At 38.8% G+C, this 19,590-nt stretch overlaps 1 protein-coding gene across 5 annotated transcripts in view; it reads right to left on the bottom strand.

Moving 5' to 3' along the window:
- Positions 1–3,246: 3,246 nt before the first annotated feature.
- The window catches only part of FLRT2 (fibronectin leucine rich transmembrane protein 2), a 101,911-nt gene continuing 85,567 nt past the window's right edge, over positions 3,247–19,590 (bottom strand). For all 5 annotated transcript variants that reach the window (XM_063651955.1, XM_063651952.1, XM_054448361.2 and 2 more), the window contains one exon: positions 3,247–10,033. In XM_063651955.1, the coding sequence (XP_063508025.1) occupies positions 7,672–9,654 (1,983 nt within the window). In that variant the 5' untranslated portion in view covers positions 9,655–10,033 and the 3' untranslated portion in view covers positions 3,247–7,671. The remainder of the gene's footprint in view (positions 10,034–19,590) is intronic.

Genomic DNA, 19,590 nt, shown 5'->3' with positions numbered 1-19,590 from the left:
AAGCATTTTGTTTGCTCATTTCATATATATATAATTATATATATATATATAAAATCTAGATTATATATGTAATTATATATATATATAATCTAGAGCATGTAATGAAGGAGGATGCAATATTGGTAAGGAATGTCAGGGAGCAACATGTAGCAGGATACATAAGTCACACAAAGAGTTTGAATTCTATCTTGCGAGCAATAAAAATGCATGTTTTGCAAGCACTACAGTATCACACTCAGGCATTCCTTATAGATTATCATTACCCTTTGTCCTTCAATGTGTTGGAAAGGCTAAATTATAAACAGACTAAAGGAAGGGTCTTAACCAATCAGAGTCAGGGAACCGAGAGGAGAAAACACATTTGAGAGGCCACTCTACTGCTGGAACTAGCAGAATCCTAGGCTGATTATTTAAATGCAGCGGTGTGGCTCATGCCTGTAATCCCAGCACTTTGGGAGGCCTAGGTGGGTGGATCACCTGAGATCAGGAGTTTGAGACCAGCCTGGCCACATTCTGCTCAAAAAAAGCAAAGAGGCAGAAAGAGCCCAGGCTGATGGTTAAAAACCAGCAGCTTCCAAGAAAGATTTTTGATGAGCAAAATTGAACTCTCCTGGAAAACATTCTTATTCTGCACCAGAACTTACCAGGCCTCGGTATATATTTGCTGAATGAAATCAAAACTAAACCAACAAAGGCCCATCCTATCCCAACTAGGGAGTTTAGAAGATTTTCTGAGCCAGCATAGTTTTATATTAGGAAAAGAGTGACCCAATACTGAGGTTTATTATGTCATTGAAGTAATAAGAATTCCCCTAAGGATATATTGAGGTTTTCGTCTAGTTTAGACTTCATACCAAAAAAAAAAAAAAAAAAAGACAGATATGATCACTCGTTGGTATGTGTGTGCTAAAATGACATATAGTTTGGGTTATTACCATTAAAAACTTTTGTATCCTTAACTTTCAGTAGAGCCAATGAAAATAAAACTTATATAATATCCCCTAAAGCACACATTTTTATCTATGTTATGGAAAAAAAAAGAGCATAAATTCAGAAGCCAGTTTACTAATGCCCTAATAGATTGTGACATATGTGCTTTTTCAGCGGAATCTACAAAATACTTAGAGCAACATCTCAAGTATGAAACAAATTCATTGCTAAAAATAACCCAACTGAAGACCTTTTAGTAGCTCTTTCAGCTCACCCTATGGGTACACACATATCTTGATTCCATCTGAAACTTTCAGATCAGATAAATGTGCAGCCATCAAATAATCACAAACAGAATTTTTATAAAAAATAGGAATGGATGACCAAGGGCTTTAAAAGACAAGAATTTTGAGGCTTCTAAAATGTTCCCTTTATTTGCCATAAATAATAATATATGTATCCACTGAGAAGTTATGATAGCTCCATCATGAAAAATCTGAAGGCTAGTCAGTCTCAAGGATGGTCAATTTATTAAGAGGCAGGAAAACAATTAAGAGTCCATGGAGTCATGCTCAGTGGTAAGTCCTGACTCTGCCATTTACAGGATTTGCAGCTATAGACTAATCACTTAACTTCTCTTGAAGTTCAGTTTTAAAATCTAAAAATTAAAATAATGCACCTTACAGGGTTATTTTAAAGACGAAATGCAAACATACGTTATCACACAATTTGCACAAGGTCTTATATAAACAAAGGTTGTTAGTAATTGTCAGGTGCCATTATTACTCGTTTAGATTGATTTCCATTGTGGTGCTTAATAAAAATTTAAATGGCTGCATGTGTAATTACCAAATACAATTTCTAAGTTTTCAAATACTTGGTGGAAACTTGAAAATTTAATTCAAATTAAGTTCTGACTTTAACAATGTACTCTCTCATTGCTGCATCTATTAAAAACCAAGATCATCTAATATATGACAGTTGCATCAACCTTACCAACAAGTAGAAACATCTCTTTTGTCACCTTAGATGTCCTGTCAATTTAATGAAGTAGTATAAAGTGATTACACAGGCTCTGAGACACTGGAATGCATTAGAAAAAGTGTTTATTTATTACCTGATCTGTGAGTTTCTTAATGGCTCACAGACATTTTTCTCTGAATCCCCAGAAGACCCTAACATAGTGCTGTAGAAAGTAGATGAATAGTAAATATATCAGATGAAGAGATTTCTTCAGGGACATAGTGAGGGAGAAGATTTGCCTGATTTGGCTAAGAACGCATTTCACTGTTCTGTGAGGCCTCTGAACTCAGCCTAGTGTTTGGAACACAGTAGGAGGACATTAATGACTTATTTTGAATGAATGGTATTTTTTGACTAATGGTTTAGTCTGCATAGAATAAGGTCTGTAACTCTTGGCAAAAGTACCCAAGAATAGCATGGATGTTACTTTATATAAAATCCCCAAACGTAATATGAATTGCTTGTTAGCACTGTCTTTCATAGTCAATGTTCCAACAGAGATTCTACAAACAGATACTACTGGTTAACTGAAATGTCATAAATTTGTTTCCTAATTCAATCTCTGTCAAATACATTATTAATGAAATGACCAAGAGGGGTTAGCAAAAGGGGGTTCTGAAAAATCATACGAGACTAATCAGAATTGAAGTTGAGCATATGAATAGATACATTTCCTTGAGTGCCTATTGAAAGGATGGACAGATGTTCTATAAATTGTGAGGCAGAAAAGTACTATGAGAGTTCTTAAAGAAATCTGACATTTAAAACCAATAGTGTGGCTGGGCATGGTGTCTTATGCCTGTAATCCCAGCAATTTGGGTGATCGAGGCGGGATGATTGCTTGCATCCAGGAGTTTGAGACCAGCCTAGGCAACATGGTGAGACCATGTTTAGAAAAAATTAAAAAATAAAAAATAAAGCCAATAGCATCTATTTTGAAATAGGGGAAAAGACTATTCTGATAGGATAAATACAATGACATTATCTATATCCTAAACAACATAGATTTCACCAGTATAAAATAAGATGCTCTGTGTATGTGTGCATACCTAAAAGGTATTCGTAGGAACACACAATTTAGTTGGGAAATTTAAAAGAACATAAGGATTTCACATAAACTCCTCACACAAAAAGGATCAAATGGCCTTTAGAAATGCAAGTCATATTCATGATAGGAGAATACGAAAATCCTATTACCTCTTTTACTCCTGCCCTCCTGCGTCATTTCTTCTACATTAACTGCACAAGTATTGACTGTATCCCAATGAACTTACTCAGATAAACACAATGTGGTTTTCTTTTAAAATAAGACTTTACTGAATATATCAACAAGGTACTGTATAGTGTAGAGTGAAGTTTGTCATTAACAAAGTGTGCAACATGGTAGGTCTCAGAGGATGTGTGATGCAGAATCTTTCAGCCCCTTATCAGAGAGAACACACTAAACAGAAACCAGAAGCAAATCAGCATATGGTTCAAACAATAACAAATCATCAGGTTAACTTTCAGTGAATATACACTAGTCCTATGAGCGACACACACTTGGGAATGCCTTCACCTTGCCTTAAACGTTATAAATCTTACATTCCAGGCACACCTTTACAAATGCCCCCGTGTGTGTGTGTGTGTGTGTAAAAGCATGTGCATGTTTGATAATAATTTTAAAATGCCTGTTGCAATGGCCTTGCTTTGTGCTCTTCTGGTGGGTGTGCAGGTAGAAAACAAAAAACTATAGTAAAAAAATTTGTTTTGTTATAACAACGGTATCAGACATATACAAAACTCTTTCTCCACAGTGACAAGCATTCCCCATTGCTAGTAACTGTCTTTTGACCCTGCTGAAGAAATCAGAGAAAGATGTAGGTTATGCCTTCTTAGCATTCGTATTTTGACTTTAGAAAGAGCATCAGGCAAGGTTTGACAAGACCAAGAACAAGACCAAGAACTGTTTTGTTCTGTGTGAGTATCTTTTTTCCATTTGGGGCACTGTTTTCTGCTTTGCTTTCCCATGCAGCTGGAATGGTAAGTCGTGAGCAAAACAGCTATTCTCATGTTCTAAAGTAAAATGTAACGTCTCCTTGTTATAGGTTAGAGAAAAATGCTATAAGTAAAGACGCCAATGGAAATTAACCACTTCACTTTTCAAAAGCTGCGATGGCCTCTGCAGCCGAGGTCCGGCGATCAAGTGAAGCATCCATTCCCTGTGGACTACAATATTGCCTCGTGTTCTGAATGGATGCTTCGATCACAGCATGAAGATGTTGTCCTCCCTGGTGGGGAAGGAAGTTCTGATTTGTGTGAAATGACTAAGACCATTATGATAGGTGCTAGTAGAAAATGAAGCTGTAATATTAGCTACTTCATTAATACTTTTTACCAGACTGGTCACATTATACTTTTTGTTTTTAACCTCAGGGAGAATGTCTAATATATTTTCAACGAACATCCAGATAATTAGAAATTGCATTATTTCTCACAGGGGAGAATGTTTTCCATTTGTTACATAAGGAAAATAGGCAGGGGATACATTCCTTGTATCTGCCTGCGAGTGTCCCATGCAGTGGGCGGCTAACGCATCTGATGGTGTTTGAGGGTAGCCCAGAGTCTCTCTATAATCAAACATATCTCCCCAAACAAGCAGGTATTAACAGCTACCCTGGCTATAGATAACTGTCAGTATATCCTTTTGTTCATGACTATGCCTCTTCCTTTTCAATGTCTTCTGTACAGTGACATTTACTAAGCTCTGAATGGGATCAGCTTCTATCTGAATCACCTCATTTGGCCAGGCAGCATCAAGCTCTTCATTGGCCAGTGAGCACGGCTTTTTTTCCATGGTCTTGGCCTGTACTCTCAACCTTGACTCTTGACTAATCATCTCAAAATACATCATAATGACAGCAAGAGAGGCCCAAACATAGAGCAGGTATATATCAGCAAAAATACATTCCCATGACTAAAAATGCCAATCAAAGCAGAATCCCCAGGGACAGTTGTTTGGCAATTTTCATAAGACACATTAGACATCACAGATTCCATCATGTGCTTTCTATCCTGGTGCAGGTGAGGCTGTAACAAATGGGAGACGGATTTTAATCTTAGCAGTCTTTGCCATGTTTTACACAAGATGAAAATAAAGCCTGTTACTAGGTTCAATCTCTTCAGGAACACCTCCAGCAAAAGGGACCCTGTCAGACCATCTTAAGCATTGCACATGACTGTCTCCATTGTACCATTTAAGCCCCAAATAATTCTGTGAACCCCATAAGAAATGACAGGAACCTCTTCATCCTTGTTCTTCCTGGCCCAAAGTGGTTTCAGCAGCCAGAAATCCCACTGGGGGTTAAACATACAATATACATAAATGAGAATGATTATTTTGTGAATAACAGAAATAAAAACCCTCAAAAGTCAAAGTACCATCATTTGAATGCACAATTTTATCTACACAGCCAAGGGGAAGAGGACAGTAGAAGGGAATTATCCAGCTAAGTACACAAAGCCCCCATGTCATTTTCTTGATTTTAGATGTCTTACTGCTACACTGATCACCTTCACAGACTCTTTTCCCTTCACTGTGTGGACCTAACTTTAAAAAAAGCAACAGCCAAAACCCTCTAGCTAATAGACTAAAATGGAAACCAGAGTCAATTTAGAATTAATTTAAATTAATTCATAGCTAAGTTCAGCTCTACTGACTGCACAGTTTCAATTCTTGTGTCTACGACATACAGCTGCAGTTATATTTTCTGCTTATTCTGAGGGACAAGGGAGATTAAAACATATAAGTTGGGCTATATTATTAAAGAAAATAAAGCTCTTACTATAAAGAAAAAGTTGCATAGCATTTTATACCTAAACTTTTACAAAGAAGACACATCACAGTTTTATTTTGCTGAGAGAGAGAGAGAGCTAGTAAGATGATTGTGACATTTACTTCATGGGTCCCTATAATAATGGCCAATGGTAAAAAAAATATGCAGCGCAGAATGAAATGTTTAAATTTGATTTTCAAAAGATATTTTTTCCCAAGGGAGTAGTTTTTGATAATGTATGTGATCCATAGCCCTTCTCTATCTAAGGATGGCAAAGATTAAATTATGTGTTTTCTGAAGATGTTGCCTCAAAAGTATCTAGAATTAAGCATGGACATCCTCTCTTTTCTATGCCCTGCTCTGCCAGGATTAGGGGAACTCTCTGACTTGTTTTTCATCGGTTGTCCTGCTAACATAAGATTGATTAGCCCTCCACAATTGCCAAAGTAGAGGAACATCCACGATGGAAAAGGAACAAATAAAATTTCAAAAGTGGAACAGGATCAAAGTCAGTCCAAGGTGGAAACCAGGTATTGCTTTTTAAAAAAATTCATTATTTTGGCCAGCTTTGATGTGTCCTTACAGAATTATTAGCAGTGAAAATTAGTATGCATTTTAAAATGTGTAAGTACATAATGGATATTTTGTGCAGCCAAGACTGGCATCCATAATTTTCCTTGAAATACTGAACAGAGGGAGAAAAACAAAGGTGTCATAAACAACAAATTATGAAAATATATGGGAGATGATTGGAAGACAAGAATTTGCAAGGGGATAAAAGATATTACTTCAAGCTATTTCAACATGATACTAACAAAGTCAGCTGACATAACAGAACCACTGATCAGTTGTTTTTGTCTAAATAGCAGTAAGGGTAATTTTTAAATAAGTCATTGTTGTATTTTCCAAACATTGATCACCTGTTGGTCTAAATATCATGTTGACATAGCCTCAGTGAATCTACCCAAATAATTCTCATTATCAAAAATAATTCCATTCAATATAATTCTTCCCTTTATTTTATTAGCCTCTTCTAAAAAAGTATTCTAGAATATATCTCTGTTGAATGTGATTCAACCTGACATATGATTTGAACAGTAACACTTTTAAAGGGAGTCTTCTTGCTACAACATCAGACTGGTCCCTGAAGATGACTGAAATCAGACTCAAATCTCTAACTCTGTTATCACAAAGGACCAGGGAAGCGGGAAGAGTGATTTTTAAGTTCCCAGTCAGAAAGCCAACCCCTGCATTTTTGGGTCCTTTCAAATCTCATCTCAATTTTCTTGATTCTGTCAGGCCGGGTTAACTTATCTCACGGGAACTGGCTTCCTCCTGGTGCTTTCAGCATTTCCCACACAGGGTCAAATCAGGGTAACTACCTCCATTCTTACATTATAGAATTTTTTACCTGTCTTCCGGACCTGGAGGTATAGGAATGGTGCGAAACTATCTGGGCCATTTCTTGTTTTACCCACATTATTCCTCTTACCCTGATGAGTCCATTTAATCTGCCCTTTCATCTGACCACCAGGAATTTATTCTGACAGCTTCAACAGCAAAGTGGTTGATGTGTATCCTAAGGAAGAATCACTCGTTCTTTTTGCCTTGGCATTGGGTTCTCATTGTACAACCCTGTACAGTACTTCAGCAACTATTTTTTTTTTAAGATTTAAAAAGCAAAGAGTTACAAAACTGTTTGTAATTAACTTGAAATAGAAAAGATAGCACTTTTTTTAAATCCCATTATATAGTACACCGTATAAATTACAGAGTATTCAAATGCACAAATGCATCTGTGTAACATTTATCAAATGTAATCTGCGTGTCTTTTATGCTCACACACGAGTGTGTTCTCAACAGTCTAATTGTGTCCGCCTTGATAACGCTGGGCCTCTGGCTGTCACGTATGGCAGTGCTCCAGGTCTGGCACGCTGCTGTTGCAGTATCGCATGTTGTTGGGGATATGGCAGTCTGTGTAATTAATGCCCCCATTTGGGGTGTAAATGGGCTGCAGTCTGAAATCTCCTTTAAGGAGTTGATCGTTATTTAAGGAGACGATCTGAAAACTGGTTTCTGTCATCTCCAGGATGGAGTTGTCCTTCTTGGTGCCTGCCTCGCAATAATCATCTTTCCGCCGGCCCCGGTTGTATTTCCACTTCTGGGAGGTGTAGCGCCCCTTTTTGTGCATGTGCCAGCAAAACACGCTGAGCAAGACCACCAGCACAAATATCACCGCGCCCCCGATCAAGCCCGCCAGCAGAAAGGGGGAGCCCATGCTGTGGGACGTCGTCTGCTCATGGCTGGACGCTGTGTTGCTGCCGTTGTTCAGATAGGAGGCATGGGTGGTGGCCTCTGAACAAATGGTGTCTTCTACCGCGCGGTAGTTAAAAGCATCCAGTGGCACTAAACAAATCCGATAGGTGGATCGGGGCTCCAGGTTAACCAGGCTCAGGTGTTGCTTCTCACCGCTGACTATGCGCTCCTGAACGATGCCCCCTACTAAACTGTGGCCCATTTTCACCCATGTGAGTTTGTATGCCATCACGGTGAAGAGAGACAGCCAGCTGACTTGAATGGAGGTATCATTCACAAAATGGATAGAGAGCTGGATCCGTTCAGAAATAGGTGGGGTCCCTCTTTCTCTGCCATCCCAGTCAGGAATCGTGGGAAGTTTCGATGTGGTAGGAGTTGGAGGCGTGTAGCTTCTGCTAGGGTTTGGAATAGAGAGGGTGGGAGGCTGAGTGGTCGGAGAAGCTGTACTTGGGGCTGGGGTGAAGAGAGGCAGGCCGGGGGTCGTGGTGGGACAGGACAAAAGATTCATATTTAATTCCCTGACGGCCATCCCCCGGACTTGTTCAGGACCTTGGCACATGAAACCCCGCACGTTGAGAGATGAAGGGATATATTTGAGCCATTCCGTGACCCATTTAATACTGCAGTCACAAAACCAAGGGTTATTCCGAGCAGTGAGCTGCTTCAGGTTGGAGAGATTATCAAAAACCCCTCGAGTCAGCATCCGCAGTTGGTTGTTGGATATATCCAGCCGTTCCAGCTTACGCAGATTTGAGAAGGCTGTCAAAGGAATGTGGTTTATCTGGTTGTCCTGCAAATAGAGCCTGATCAGATGCGTACCTGGGAGATCGGGAGGAGGGTGGGACAGCGAATTACGTACAATTGAAAATTCCTTGAGCTTGGTAAGATGGCTGAAGGTGCCCTCAGCGATACCCTTGTTGGTCAAGAGGTTCCCGTCCACAATAAGACGCTCCAAGCTCGTGAGATTCTGGAAGGCCATGTCGGATATGACAGCAATTCGATTTTCATCCACTCTCAGCTCTTGCAAGTCCACAGGAAGCCCAACAGGCACACTGCTCAGGTGATTCTTAGACAAAAACAACAATTTGAGGCTAATAGCCTCCCGGAAGGCCCCGTCTTCCACCCCCACTGTGGATATGGAGTTGTCATCCAGGTGCAGCTCTTCAAGCTTCAAGAGCTGGGCAAGAGCAGCCCGTGAAATGGTCTGAATATTGTTTTCCTGCAAATGGAGAACTCTGACATTCTTGGGAAGGTTCATGGGGAATTCGTCCAGTTGGTTGCCGTACAGGTAGACCGTATGCACGGACTGTACATTGTGCAGTTCTGCAGGAAATCCAGCATTATTAATTTGGTTGTTGTGGAGGTAGAGTACGGTTACGCCCTCCGGGATCCCAAGAGGCACTGAGGTCAAGCTTCGCTCATTACAGTAGACAAAGTTCCTGTCGCAGCGGCACACGCTAGGGCAAGCCAGGAGTTTGGACACCTGTGAGTAGAGCCCCAGGGAAATGATAAGCCAAGACTTCAGGAAAAAAGCCCCATGGCTGGGCCACTTTGTGGTCTGTAGGCCCATTTCTGAAGTAAAGAAATAAAATACAATGTGGTGGGAAAAAGAAAAAGAAAAAAAAATAAACAGATAGCAAAATCAAAATGACTGGATGGGGTTCTGTTAAAGTCCAGAACTCCAGCTAGAGGGAACGTCCTGAGGGCGTATGGTAAAATAATCTCCCTGCTGTCTCTGGTCTTATCAGCCTGTGTTGCCCTCTTTGCTGCTGTCCTCCATGTGCAAAAAATTCAACAGGGAGAATTTTTCCACACTGGCAACAGGTGATGGCAAGTTATCAGCCGTGTCAACACAAGCCCAAGTGGGCAGGCAGAACTCTCTTCTTCTTTTGTAGGTCAAGCCAGCCTTGATTAGCCTACGAACTTCTTGGTTAAGCTCAATCTGCAATCTGTTGTAGGAAAGAAAAGAGGAAATGGTCACTTAAGGGAAGTAATGAAAGAAGTGCCAAATATGACCCTGAGCCTTTCAAAAACAATAAGATTGGGATGAAATGTTGCGAGGCCAGGGTTGGCATTAAGTGGAATTTCAAATAACAGTAACTTAGTTGAAAAGGTATTCAAGAAATAATTAATGTAGTATCTTCAGAAGGACATCATGCTATCACCTGTCACTATCAACCATCATATTGTGAATTTAACATCCCAATCAGTACCTTCTCTTTTATCTATTCTTTATCTATTTGCATATCCAAACACTTAATTACAACAGGCACACTGCTGAATCCACTCAATCAGTTAATGATAATTATCTACAAATCCTACTGGTCATAGACTAGTTTCAAGGTAGAGGTGATGACTAACAGCTAGCAAAAGTGAAGGGGAAAATGTGAAGCCCTGCAGAGTTATATATTTAAAAATGCAACATGGAGACAAATAAAGTCACTTAAAAAGATGCATCCTTCCAGAAAACTTATGCCAAATGTATTATATTTCCAAATACATTTACTATATGTGAACTTTCATATACAATGTTATTAAAAAACTGTAGCTGATTAAGTTGCCATTTCCTTTTAAAATGTATTTTAAAACTCTGATACAAAAGCTTATTCATGCTTAATGGAAAATTTTAGAGAATAAAATATAAAGAATACAGTATGAAGGTGATAAAGATTATTCATTATATTATCACTCAGAGATAACTGATCGATTTGCTTACTTTCCTTTTTTCTACACATATACTTAACAGAATTGGAATCATGATTTTTCTTTTTGTTACCTAACATATGTCATGACCACATCACCACATGATTTAAAACAATCATTCAAAGAAAAAAAAGAAATTCAAAGAAAAAATTTTTCAAAGAAAAAAAAAGTAGTATAAACGTAGTGAACAGAAGCATGTATGAAGGCAGAGAGACTTTTTTCTTTCCCACTTCTTGTCTCCCTTTCTCTTTATCTTCCCCCAAAATAGTTTGCACCTCGAGTCACCAAGGAGAATGACTAAGCTCCAGCCCACAAAACATTTCCACTTATCTCCTCCTTCGAGACCTCTAGGTCCAGATGAGATACACCATTGTGATCCCTTGAAGAGTTGCCAAGCTCACGACTAGGGGTAAATTATTTTTCAACAGCACCACCTTCCTTCCCTTTGTGCTTTCCTGCTTTTATAAGAGGTCTTTTAGCAAATTTTGAAATGACAGAAGACACAGTTGAGGAAGTCAAGGCAATCCACAGATAGTAATCTTGCCTTCTTGCTCCAGAATGTATTCCATCTGTTTTTAGATTAGAGAGGTAAAGAAGGTAATTGAAAGGTGCCAGATTTGATTTCCCTGCAAAATAAGCTAACATGACAGGACACGGCAAACTGCGAGTCTCTTAATTCTCACCAATACATGGAGATTGAAACAACTTACATCTAAAAGCACAGAGGAACTATTTGAAATTGTTCCCTTAGCTATCTTTAGAAATATAATTAAAAAAGAAAAAAAGAACACTGGAAATGTTATTTAAGTGTCAAGGATGTTGCAAATGTGTTCTATAATTTAAAAGATTGTAAGCCATCTAAAAAATGCCTTTGATGACCAGAAATGGTAAAATTCATTTTTTATTGTTTAGGAAATATAAGGTGGGTGGGAGGGGATCTTTTTTCAGGTAAAATAGACAGATATGATGCTTTATTAAAAATCAAGCATGGCCGGGCTTGATTTCACGTGGTGGCTTACACCTGTAATCCCAGCACTTTGGGAGGCTGAGGCAGGCATATAGCTTGAGCCCAGGAGTTCGAGACCAGCTTGGGCAACATAGTGAAACCCCATTTCCATTAAAAATTAGAAAAATTAGCCAGGCGTGGTGGTGTGAGCCTGTAGTCTCTGCCACTCTGAAGGCTGAGGTGGGAGGATTGCCAGAGCCTGGGAGGCGGAGGTGAGCCAAGATCATGCTGTTGCAGTCCAGCCTGGGTGACAGAGCAAGACCCTGTCTCAAAAAGAAAAAAAAAAAAAAGTCAAGCATTATTTAATTTTTTACAAAACCTAATATACATTTTGCTGCTGAGAAGGATGCCATTCCTTCCAAAAGAAACCTCTCTATAAACTTAAAGAATAATTTATATAACTGAGGTGGCATAGGAAAAATGAGTTCAATGCTATCAGCCTGATGGCATCCTTAGCTCAGGTTTCAAACCATCTTAATGTTCCCTAACATCTTGGTACTCAAGTGTGGTCCTTGGTCCAGCAGCATGAGCCTAACCTGGCAAGATGGTAGAAAAGCTAAACCTCAGGCCCAGAATGTTAGCGAGAGCCTGGGATGGGCGCATTCAAATTTGTGAAGCATCATGAACATCTTATTTAATCATTCATGTTTTAATTTATTAAATGTAAAATAGATGCAAGAGCATGTTACATGACTCTTTTGAGAAGAGTTAAGGCATAAGGCATACTAATCACTTTTGTCCCCAGGAGACAGTCTCAAATAACATCTTATATGTAAATTACATATTTTGGGTGGAGCAGTGCAATGACTATGTATGACACTTGGCCTTAACAGAAAATGTTTATCTGGATGGCAAGTACTAATGCCTAGTAGGACCTTAAAGAGTTACTTGTCATCACAGGAGCCCACTTTTGTAAAACATTTAAGAATAAAAAACTGTTTGGTGCTATTAATAATTACTTCCACAAGAGCTAGGAAAGTGAGACTAAAGAATAAAATGTAATGTTTTTGAGTATTCTGCTGGAATCTTCAAAGTATGATAGAAGCGACCACTGAAGAGAATGTCCTAAGGGAGAAAAACAGCAGCACCAGGGTCTCTAAGTTCATATGTAAAAAGAATAGATACTTCTACATTGTCTTATAGGCCAAGTGTTAGGGGCTAAGAAACAAATCAATACTTGAGGATGATGGTGTTTGCTTAGAGTTCATCAACTATCAGCCTCAAGGACTTTAATACTGGGAGTAAACCAAGTACTCAGGGATGGGCCTAGAAACTATTACTATGCATCCAAATCGTAAATTTTCCATTTCCTGAACTGTGTCCTCTGCAAGGAGAGAACAGGCCCCCACCAGCCAACCCTTTGCCCCCGGGCCTTGCTCTCTTGCAGGCATATTTTACTCATGAGTGGCTCTTTTGTAATTATATAAGAAGATGATGTGGTTCTGAAGAAAGCTCCTAATAAGATTACATGTGGCAAACTGTCACTGTTCATACACCTTAATAGGAGAAAAGTCCCATCTAGACCGCAATGTGTTGATCGGCTATGACAAGTTCAATTTTGAATGAAAACAAACTCTCAGAGCTTTCTTTGACCTTCTTGGGAATCCCACAAAATAACAGCATATAGCAGATTTGTTCTGTTCCATGTATCAACAGCAGCTTACACCTATCAGTGAATGCACCGTATTTTTGTTTCAATCAGTATACATATTGGTAACATTACAACCACCTAGGCCATAATGATTTTCTAAATTTAAACTTTTAAATTTAATTTTCTTTGCATTTCCAGCTGTGGTTCCTACTGAATAATGAAGGTAGCGATCCTTTTAGACTTTAAGTTGGGGACCATATTGACAGAGAAAGAATGTATAATGGTCACCAAGCATAGATCCCGAGTTCTCATCCTGCTTCTATCACCAAGTAGCAGCAGGATCTTGAGTACACATTTCTCTTTTCAAGTCTTAGTCTCCTTATCTGAAAAATGATAATAATAGTTCCTAACTCACAGCACAGTTGACAGGGTTAAATAAAATAATACTTGTGAAAAGCTTATGTCTGTACATGGCAAGAACATAATAATGCTGATTATTCTCTATGTAATAGTTATTATTAATGATATCCAAAGAGCTGAATTCCACTGTGTAGAACAAAATAAATTCAGCTTTGACCTGCCAAGCTTTATGCACTTCCAACTACCCCAGTTTCTCAGCCTAAGCACTACTGACATTTTGTGCCAGATAATTCTGTGCTGTGGGGCTGTGGTGTGCATCCAAAAACGTCTCCAGATGTTGCCATATATATGTCCCCTGGAGTGGGAAAATCGGCCCCTGTTGAGAACCGATGATCTACACACACCTTCTTACAAGTGCTTTAGAAAGTTGGCATTATTGCCATAATTTTCTAGAGAAAATTAAGATAAATTTCTAATAAACAACATAACCTAAAAATGCTTCTCCCATGGACATTGAAAAGCATGAAAATGTAATATACTTTCCATTCATTTATTGAACCAATACTTATTGAGCACTAGAACGAGGATACAGCTGTATACAGAGCTGATGTAGTTTTTGGCTCATGAGGCTTAAAAGTTCAGTGAGGGGAGAAAAATGAGTAGGCGGGGAATTAGGGTTCTATGTAAAGAGTTCTTAACCCTAGAGCATCAGGTAATCGTGGTCCTGTGTAAAGAGTTCTACCCTAGCCCATGAGGTATCAGGAAAAACACTGCAGGGAAAGGATGGCTCTGTGAAAATCAGAAGGATAGAGAGGCCCAAGCCAGGGACGAAATGTAAGTTCTGCACACAGATACAAGCTGCTTGTAATGTGAAGCCAGAGATGAATCCCAGCTCAGAGAGAGAAGGAAAAAAACGTTAACTGCACAATACTTTCTCCCAACTCTCTGTCCGCTTCTCACTGAGGTAGTCATGCTTCTAGAAGATATTAAACAAACTCATGTTTCAAAATCATTGGGCATTTCACCTATAAGCCTAAATGTTGGTGATAAAAATAATTGCTTTACAAGATGAATTTCAAATATCAAAAGGAAAAGGGTTTTTTTTTTTGTCTTTTAAATATTTCCCTGTTTGTGTGAATACTGTATTGAATATGTTGCTTCCTCTCCAGGAAACTAGAAATTATAAAGAATGGCTTAATGGCAGGTGCTAGGTAAAAACAGAAATTTTCATTTAAAGGAGACCATAGCTTATAAATCAACATGCAAAAAAAATGCTCTTTGGGGGCAGCAAGAACCCAGCCTTGCCAGTCTCTTAAAGATGACAGTAAAAGCAGCAGCTATTCCAGGCTACTTTATTGTAATTTAACTCTTTTCATGGGAACTGAGACTCAAAGCACATAAGTCATGCTATAGCTTTCTGCTCAGTGTTTCTCTCCTAGTGCTGCCTAAGAAGGTTTTTTCTTTTTCTAATTAATTCCAGGAGCCTGTATTCCAGGAGCACTTAATAAACTAAGACTATAAAAATCATAGCACAGAAAATAAGAATTGTCAATAAGCATTGCCAATCGCATAACAGAATGACAAGGACAAACCTAATAAAATCTTAATGGTTTCAGCACTGGCTGAATTGTGGCAAGGCAGCACAGCACATGAAGTGATACAATGAAAAAGCTATACTGAAGAGGAATTCTCTTAGAAAAGTTTCCCAGGGTCATATCTGACTTATAGCTTCTGGAGTTAAGCAGTTCATGCCAAAAATCAGACACAGGTAGGTACATAATCCACAGGCCTAACTACACTACAAATCTGGAAACACTAAAGCAATGTGTAGATTTTAGGAACAATTCCACAATCTTAACTATAGGTTTTAAATACTGTTTGCACAATAATCAGGAGAGTCCTGACCAAGGTGTGGGGATTAGCAAAGGAATTTAGGGAAACATATATCAATAGCCACCCTGTAGCCTGAAACAATTTTTCTATCTCATTCACTAAACTTCAACCAAGTCCCCGGAAGTTGATCATTAGGCAGATATTTCTCTTTACTGAGACAAAGAGAAAGAAACAAGGGAAAGGAGAAAGAAGGAGAGAGGGAGGGGAGGAGGGAAGAAAAGAAAAGAAACACTTCGTTTAAACAGTTGACCATTTCCAGGCTCCAGTCAGTCTAAAATTGAAAACATTAAAATCAGACCAAAAAGGAAAAGCTATGCTCTTGGCAAACACAAAATATTCTAATACATTTGAAGCGTTGTTGTCACATGGTTTCCAATTGGTTGGAGTAATGGGGGTAACTTGAGAACAAATAACCAGTGTTATAAATTCAAATGCATGAACTTGAAGACACTTCCACTACTGCTACCCGCCTCTCTCAGCCCACTAGGAGGGAGATCCCACTGATCATCCCTGGCTCCCTTTAAAATCTGGAACTGCAGGACTGGGTGGCCTCTTTCCACGTCAACTACTGCCTGCATGGTGGTTGGATCTAGAAGAATAGCCAACTGTCTTGATGCTCTGAAAGCTATTCCTGATAGCAACTGGTTGGGTAGCTGGTCCCCAGTAGTAAAGGGAAGCTGGTAGAGCAGAATTTCAGGAGGCAAATAAATTGAGAGAGTACTAATAAGATATAAAAGTATATGGTCCATAACAGATGGATCTTCTATAGAGAATGTCTATACACTTTCAATCCATTTCAAAGGAATATAATTCAGTTCATTCATAATATTCATTCACTTGTTCAAACAGATACCAACCAACTTATGTTTCAGAGAAAATAACTGATTTCTTAGACTCTAACCTTTGGGAAAAATTTTTCCCCCTAATCACTTGGTACAGTGGTTCCCCAAACCTGAGGGTCATTAAAAACACTAGGGGAAAGTGATGAGAAATGAAGGTTTCTGGGCCCCACCCCTGCAGATTGTGGTTTAACAGGTCTGCAAAGGAGGTGGGTCAGGTGCAATTTGTCAACTTTCCCAAGTGGGGCTGATGATTATTCACTAAGGTTTGACCACCCAGCCGCTCCCTATCAGGAATTGCTTTCAGGGAATTGAAACAACTGGTCCTTCTCTCTTCTGGGTCTGATCTGATGTTGTGGAAAGAGTTGAGGGTTTGGAGTCAGTCAGAATTTAGTTTCTTATCTCAGCGCTTCCACTCCCTAACAGCATGACAAAGGGCACCTGACTTAACCTCTCTGAATTTTACTTTTTTTTAATCTCAAAGGGGATAATCAGCTGTGCTTAGGAAATTGTTGGGAGGATTAGATATAAATCATGTAAAGTGACTAAGAGTACCAATTAGGCACTCAATAAATTGGTTTAAGAGAGGTAGAAAAGGTGTTATGAGCAAGAGCTGGGCTCTGGAGACAGAGGACCTGAACAGCTTTTCCCACTTACCAGTTGTGTTAACTTGGGCACACTATGTCACTTCTCTATGTCCCGGTTAATTCATATAAAATGGAGAAAATAATAGTATTAATATTTCACGGTTGTTAGAGGGCTGTAAATCACTTAGAACATTACCTAACATGTGGAAAACACACACTCTTTATGTTGGTCATTCCTAAGATTAGCTTTAAACAACAACAAAAGCTCCTGTGCTGGGGAGCATTTGTCCCTAATTTGGTAGAGAGTTGGTTGTACTGAATCCATCAACTTTTACTTTCCTTGTTCATTCATTGATCACAGTTCTTTCCTTTGGTAATATACATATACATCTTTCATCCATCAATCCTGAAAATATGTGCAGACATTTATGAAGTTGATCAGTGAGTTAAGTGACAGGGCTAGGACTTGAACTCAGGGATGGGCTGCAGGGCCTGCTCCTAACCTCTGTCCTGCTTCTCTGTAAGCTCTAGGCAGACAGGCTGGTCTGCTTTCACTCACCGTTATTTCCCCAGAGCCTACAGCAGTATGTGGCAGGCATTCAAGATCTGTTTGTAGCACAAATGAACGAGTCAAAGAATGACCTTCAGATGATTACTTTGTTTGAAAAGGCAGTCTGCAAATACTCTTTGACATCTTCAATCTGAGGTCCCATAAGGAATCAGTGAGATAATATTTCAGAATAGCTTTCAAGAGTTTTAAGCTACCTAAAGCTATCTGGAAAGATTGAGGGATAGATAGAGCGATGGATGAATAGTCCCTGGGCATAAAGAAACTAGATGATCTTTGTAAAAGGCATAGAACATGCAACTAGGAAATAGTTGCAATTACTACAGCACTATATTTGTTTTACCAAATAACAGCAAATTCCATGCTCTTATTGACTTTTAGTACTGCAGAAATAGGGTCACTCAGAAACATTATAACATACTTAGTTTGTTGAGAGGCATGTCTATACCTAATAATTGAGTTCAATGATGGTTGTGACCTGAAATCAAGTAAGTATTTGTGATCTATAACAACAAAATATGAATTTTTGCTTATATAATAACAATATATTTTAAATGTTTATATAAATTCAATGTGACAGTTCAACTGAACTTTAATTGCATACTACTTTACCATTCCACACAGTTAGAATCAACATAAAATAGGCCAATGAGAGCTATAAAAAGCTTATGAAAAAAATAAACTGAATCCAAAAATATAAACATGGCCTACTTCCCTACCCTAATATTGCACATATGTAATATGCATAACAAAACAGAAAATCTTACGTCTCCTTCACAAGAGGAATACACATTTCGGTCGAAGATATTGATTAGGCCCATGAAATGAAATTACATAGTGTGTATTTCCAGGTGAGTTACCTGGTTTTGAGTCTAAAAAATGAAAAATTCATTGCTTAAGCCTATTTTGGTATCATAGAGATGGCTCTGAATGTAAATGGTATAAAATTTCCTCACTGAATAAATAGGTTTTTACAATGTGCCTTCTCATCTTCAGAACACCTGTCATGCTGAGGTGTCAGGCTATGTTCAGGAGACTATTTCTGGATTTGAGGAACAAGAGGGGATAAGAAACAGAAGAAAAATTAGTATTGCTTATTATCCTTGATCCTCTCCTTCTCTCAAGGACATTTCCCCCCCCCCCCACCCTCCCCAAGAACATGACTAGAAATGGGTTAAGATCAAATCAAGCCATTCTAAAGCTTAAAATAAAACCCAGATAAGCTGCCTCAGTATCATATCCAGGGTGGTTGCACAATACTCTTAAGGAATAATTCAAAGGAGAATATTGAAAATACACAGCAAGTTCTAAAAGCTACCTTTAAAATAATCTATGCTGGTGGCCTTGATCATGTGAATGAATTCTGAGATGTGTTCTCCAAACACAGAAGAATTTGAACATATAGGCAGATCTTTTTACAGGTTTATACACAATCAGAATGCTGCTTTCATTGAGGCCCATGGCAGCTTTCAAACTCTACCCCAAAGGCAAAAAGCTCACATTTTCATAGTGCTAATCAATTTCAACCACTTAACTGTTTTTTTTTTTTTTTTTAAAGAGCTCCCACCAATAATAATTTTAAAAACTCAGGAGCACACAATGACTTAGGTTTTTTTTGAAAAGTAAGTTACATTCTGACTCAGTCCATGTCACCCAGGCCATGTGCATATAATGGCCACCAGAGGGAGGCAACACAGCTGAAAGGTGGTCCCAATACACACACACACACACACACACACACACACACACACACACACACACACACGCGCGCGCGCGCTTTCTCTCTCTCTCTTTCTCTCCCTCAACATGAAAAGGTAGTTTTGATTGACTTTTCATCCTTGACTCAACTACGTGACGTTTTTCCAGAAAAAGGTTCCAATCTTCTATGGTCAATAAAAATAACATTCATACATAAGGGAATAATGTAAAATCTGTGATGATAAAGAAGATTTAAAACAG

The sequence above is a fragment of the Pongo pygmaeus genome, chromosome 15, assembly GCF_028885625.2.
Source record: "Pongo pygmaeus isolate AG05252 chromosome 15, NHGRI_mPonPyg2-v2.0_pri, whole genome shotgun sequence".
NCBI lineage: Eukaryota > Metazoa > Chordata > Mammalia > Primates > Hominidae > Pongo > Pongo pygmaeus.
This window is presented reverse-complemented; position numbering and strand designations above follow the sequence as displayed.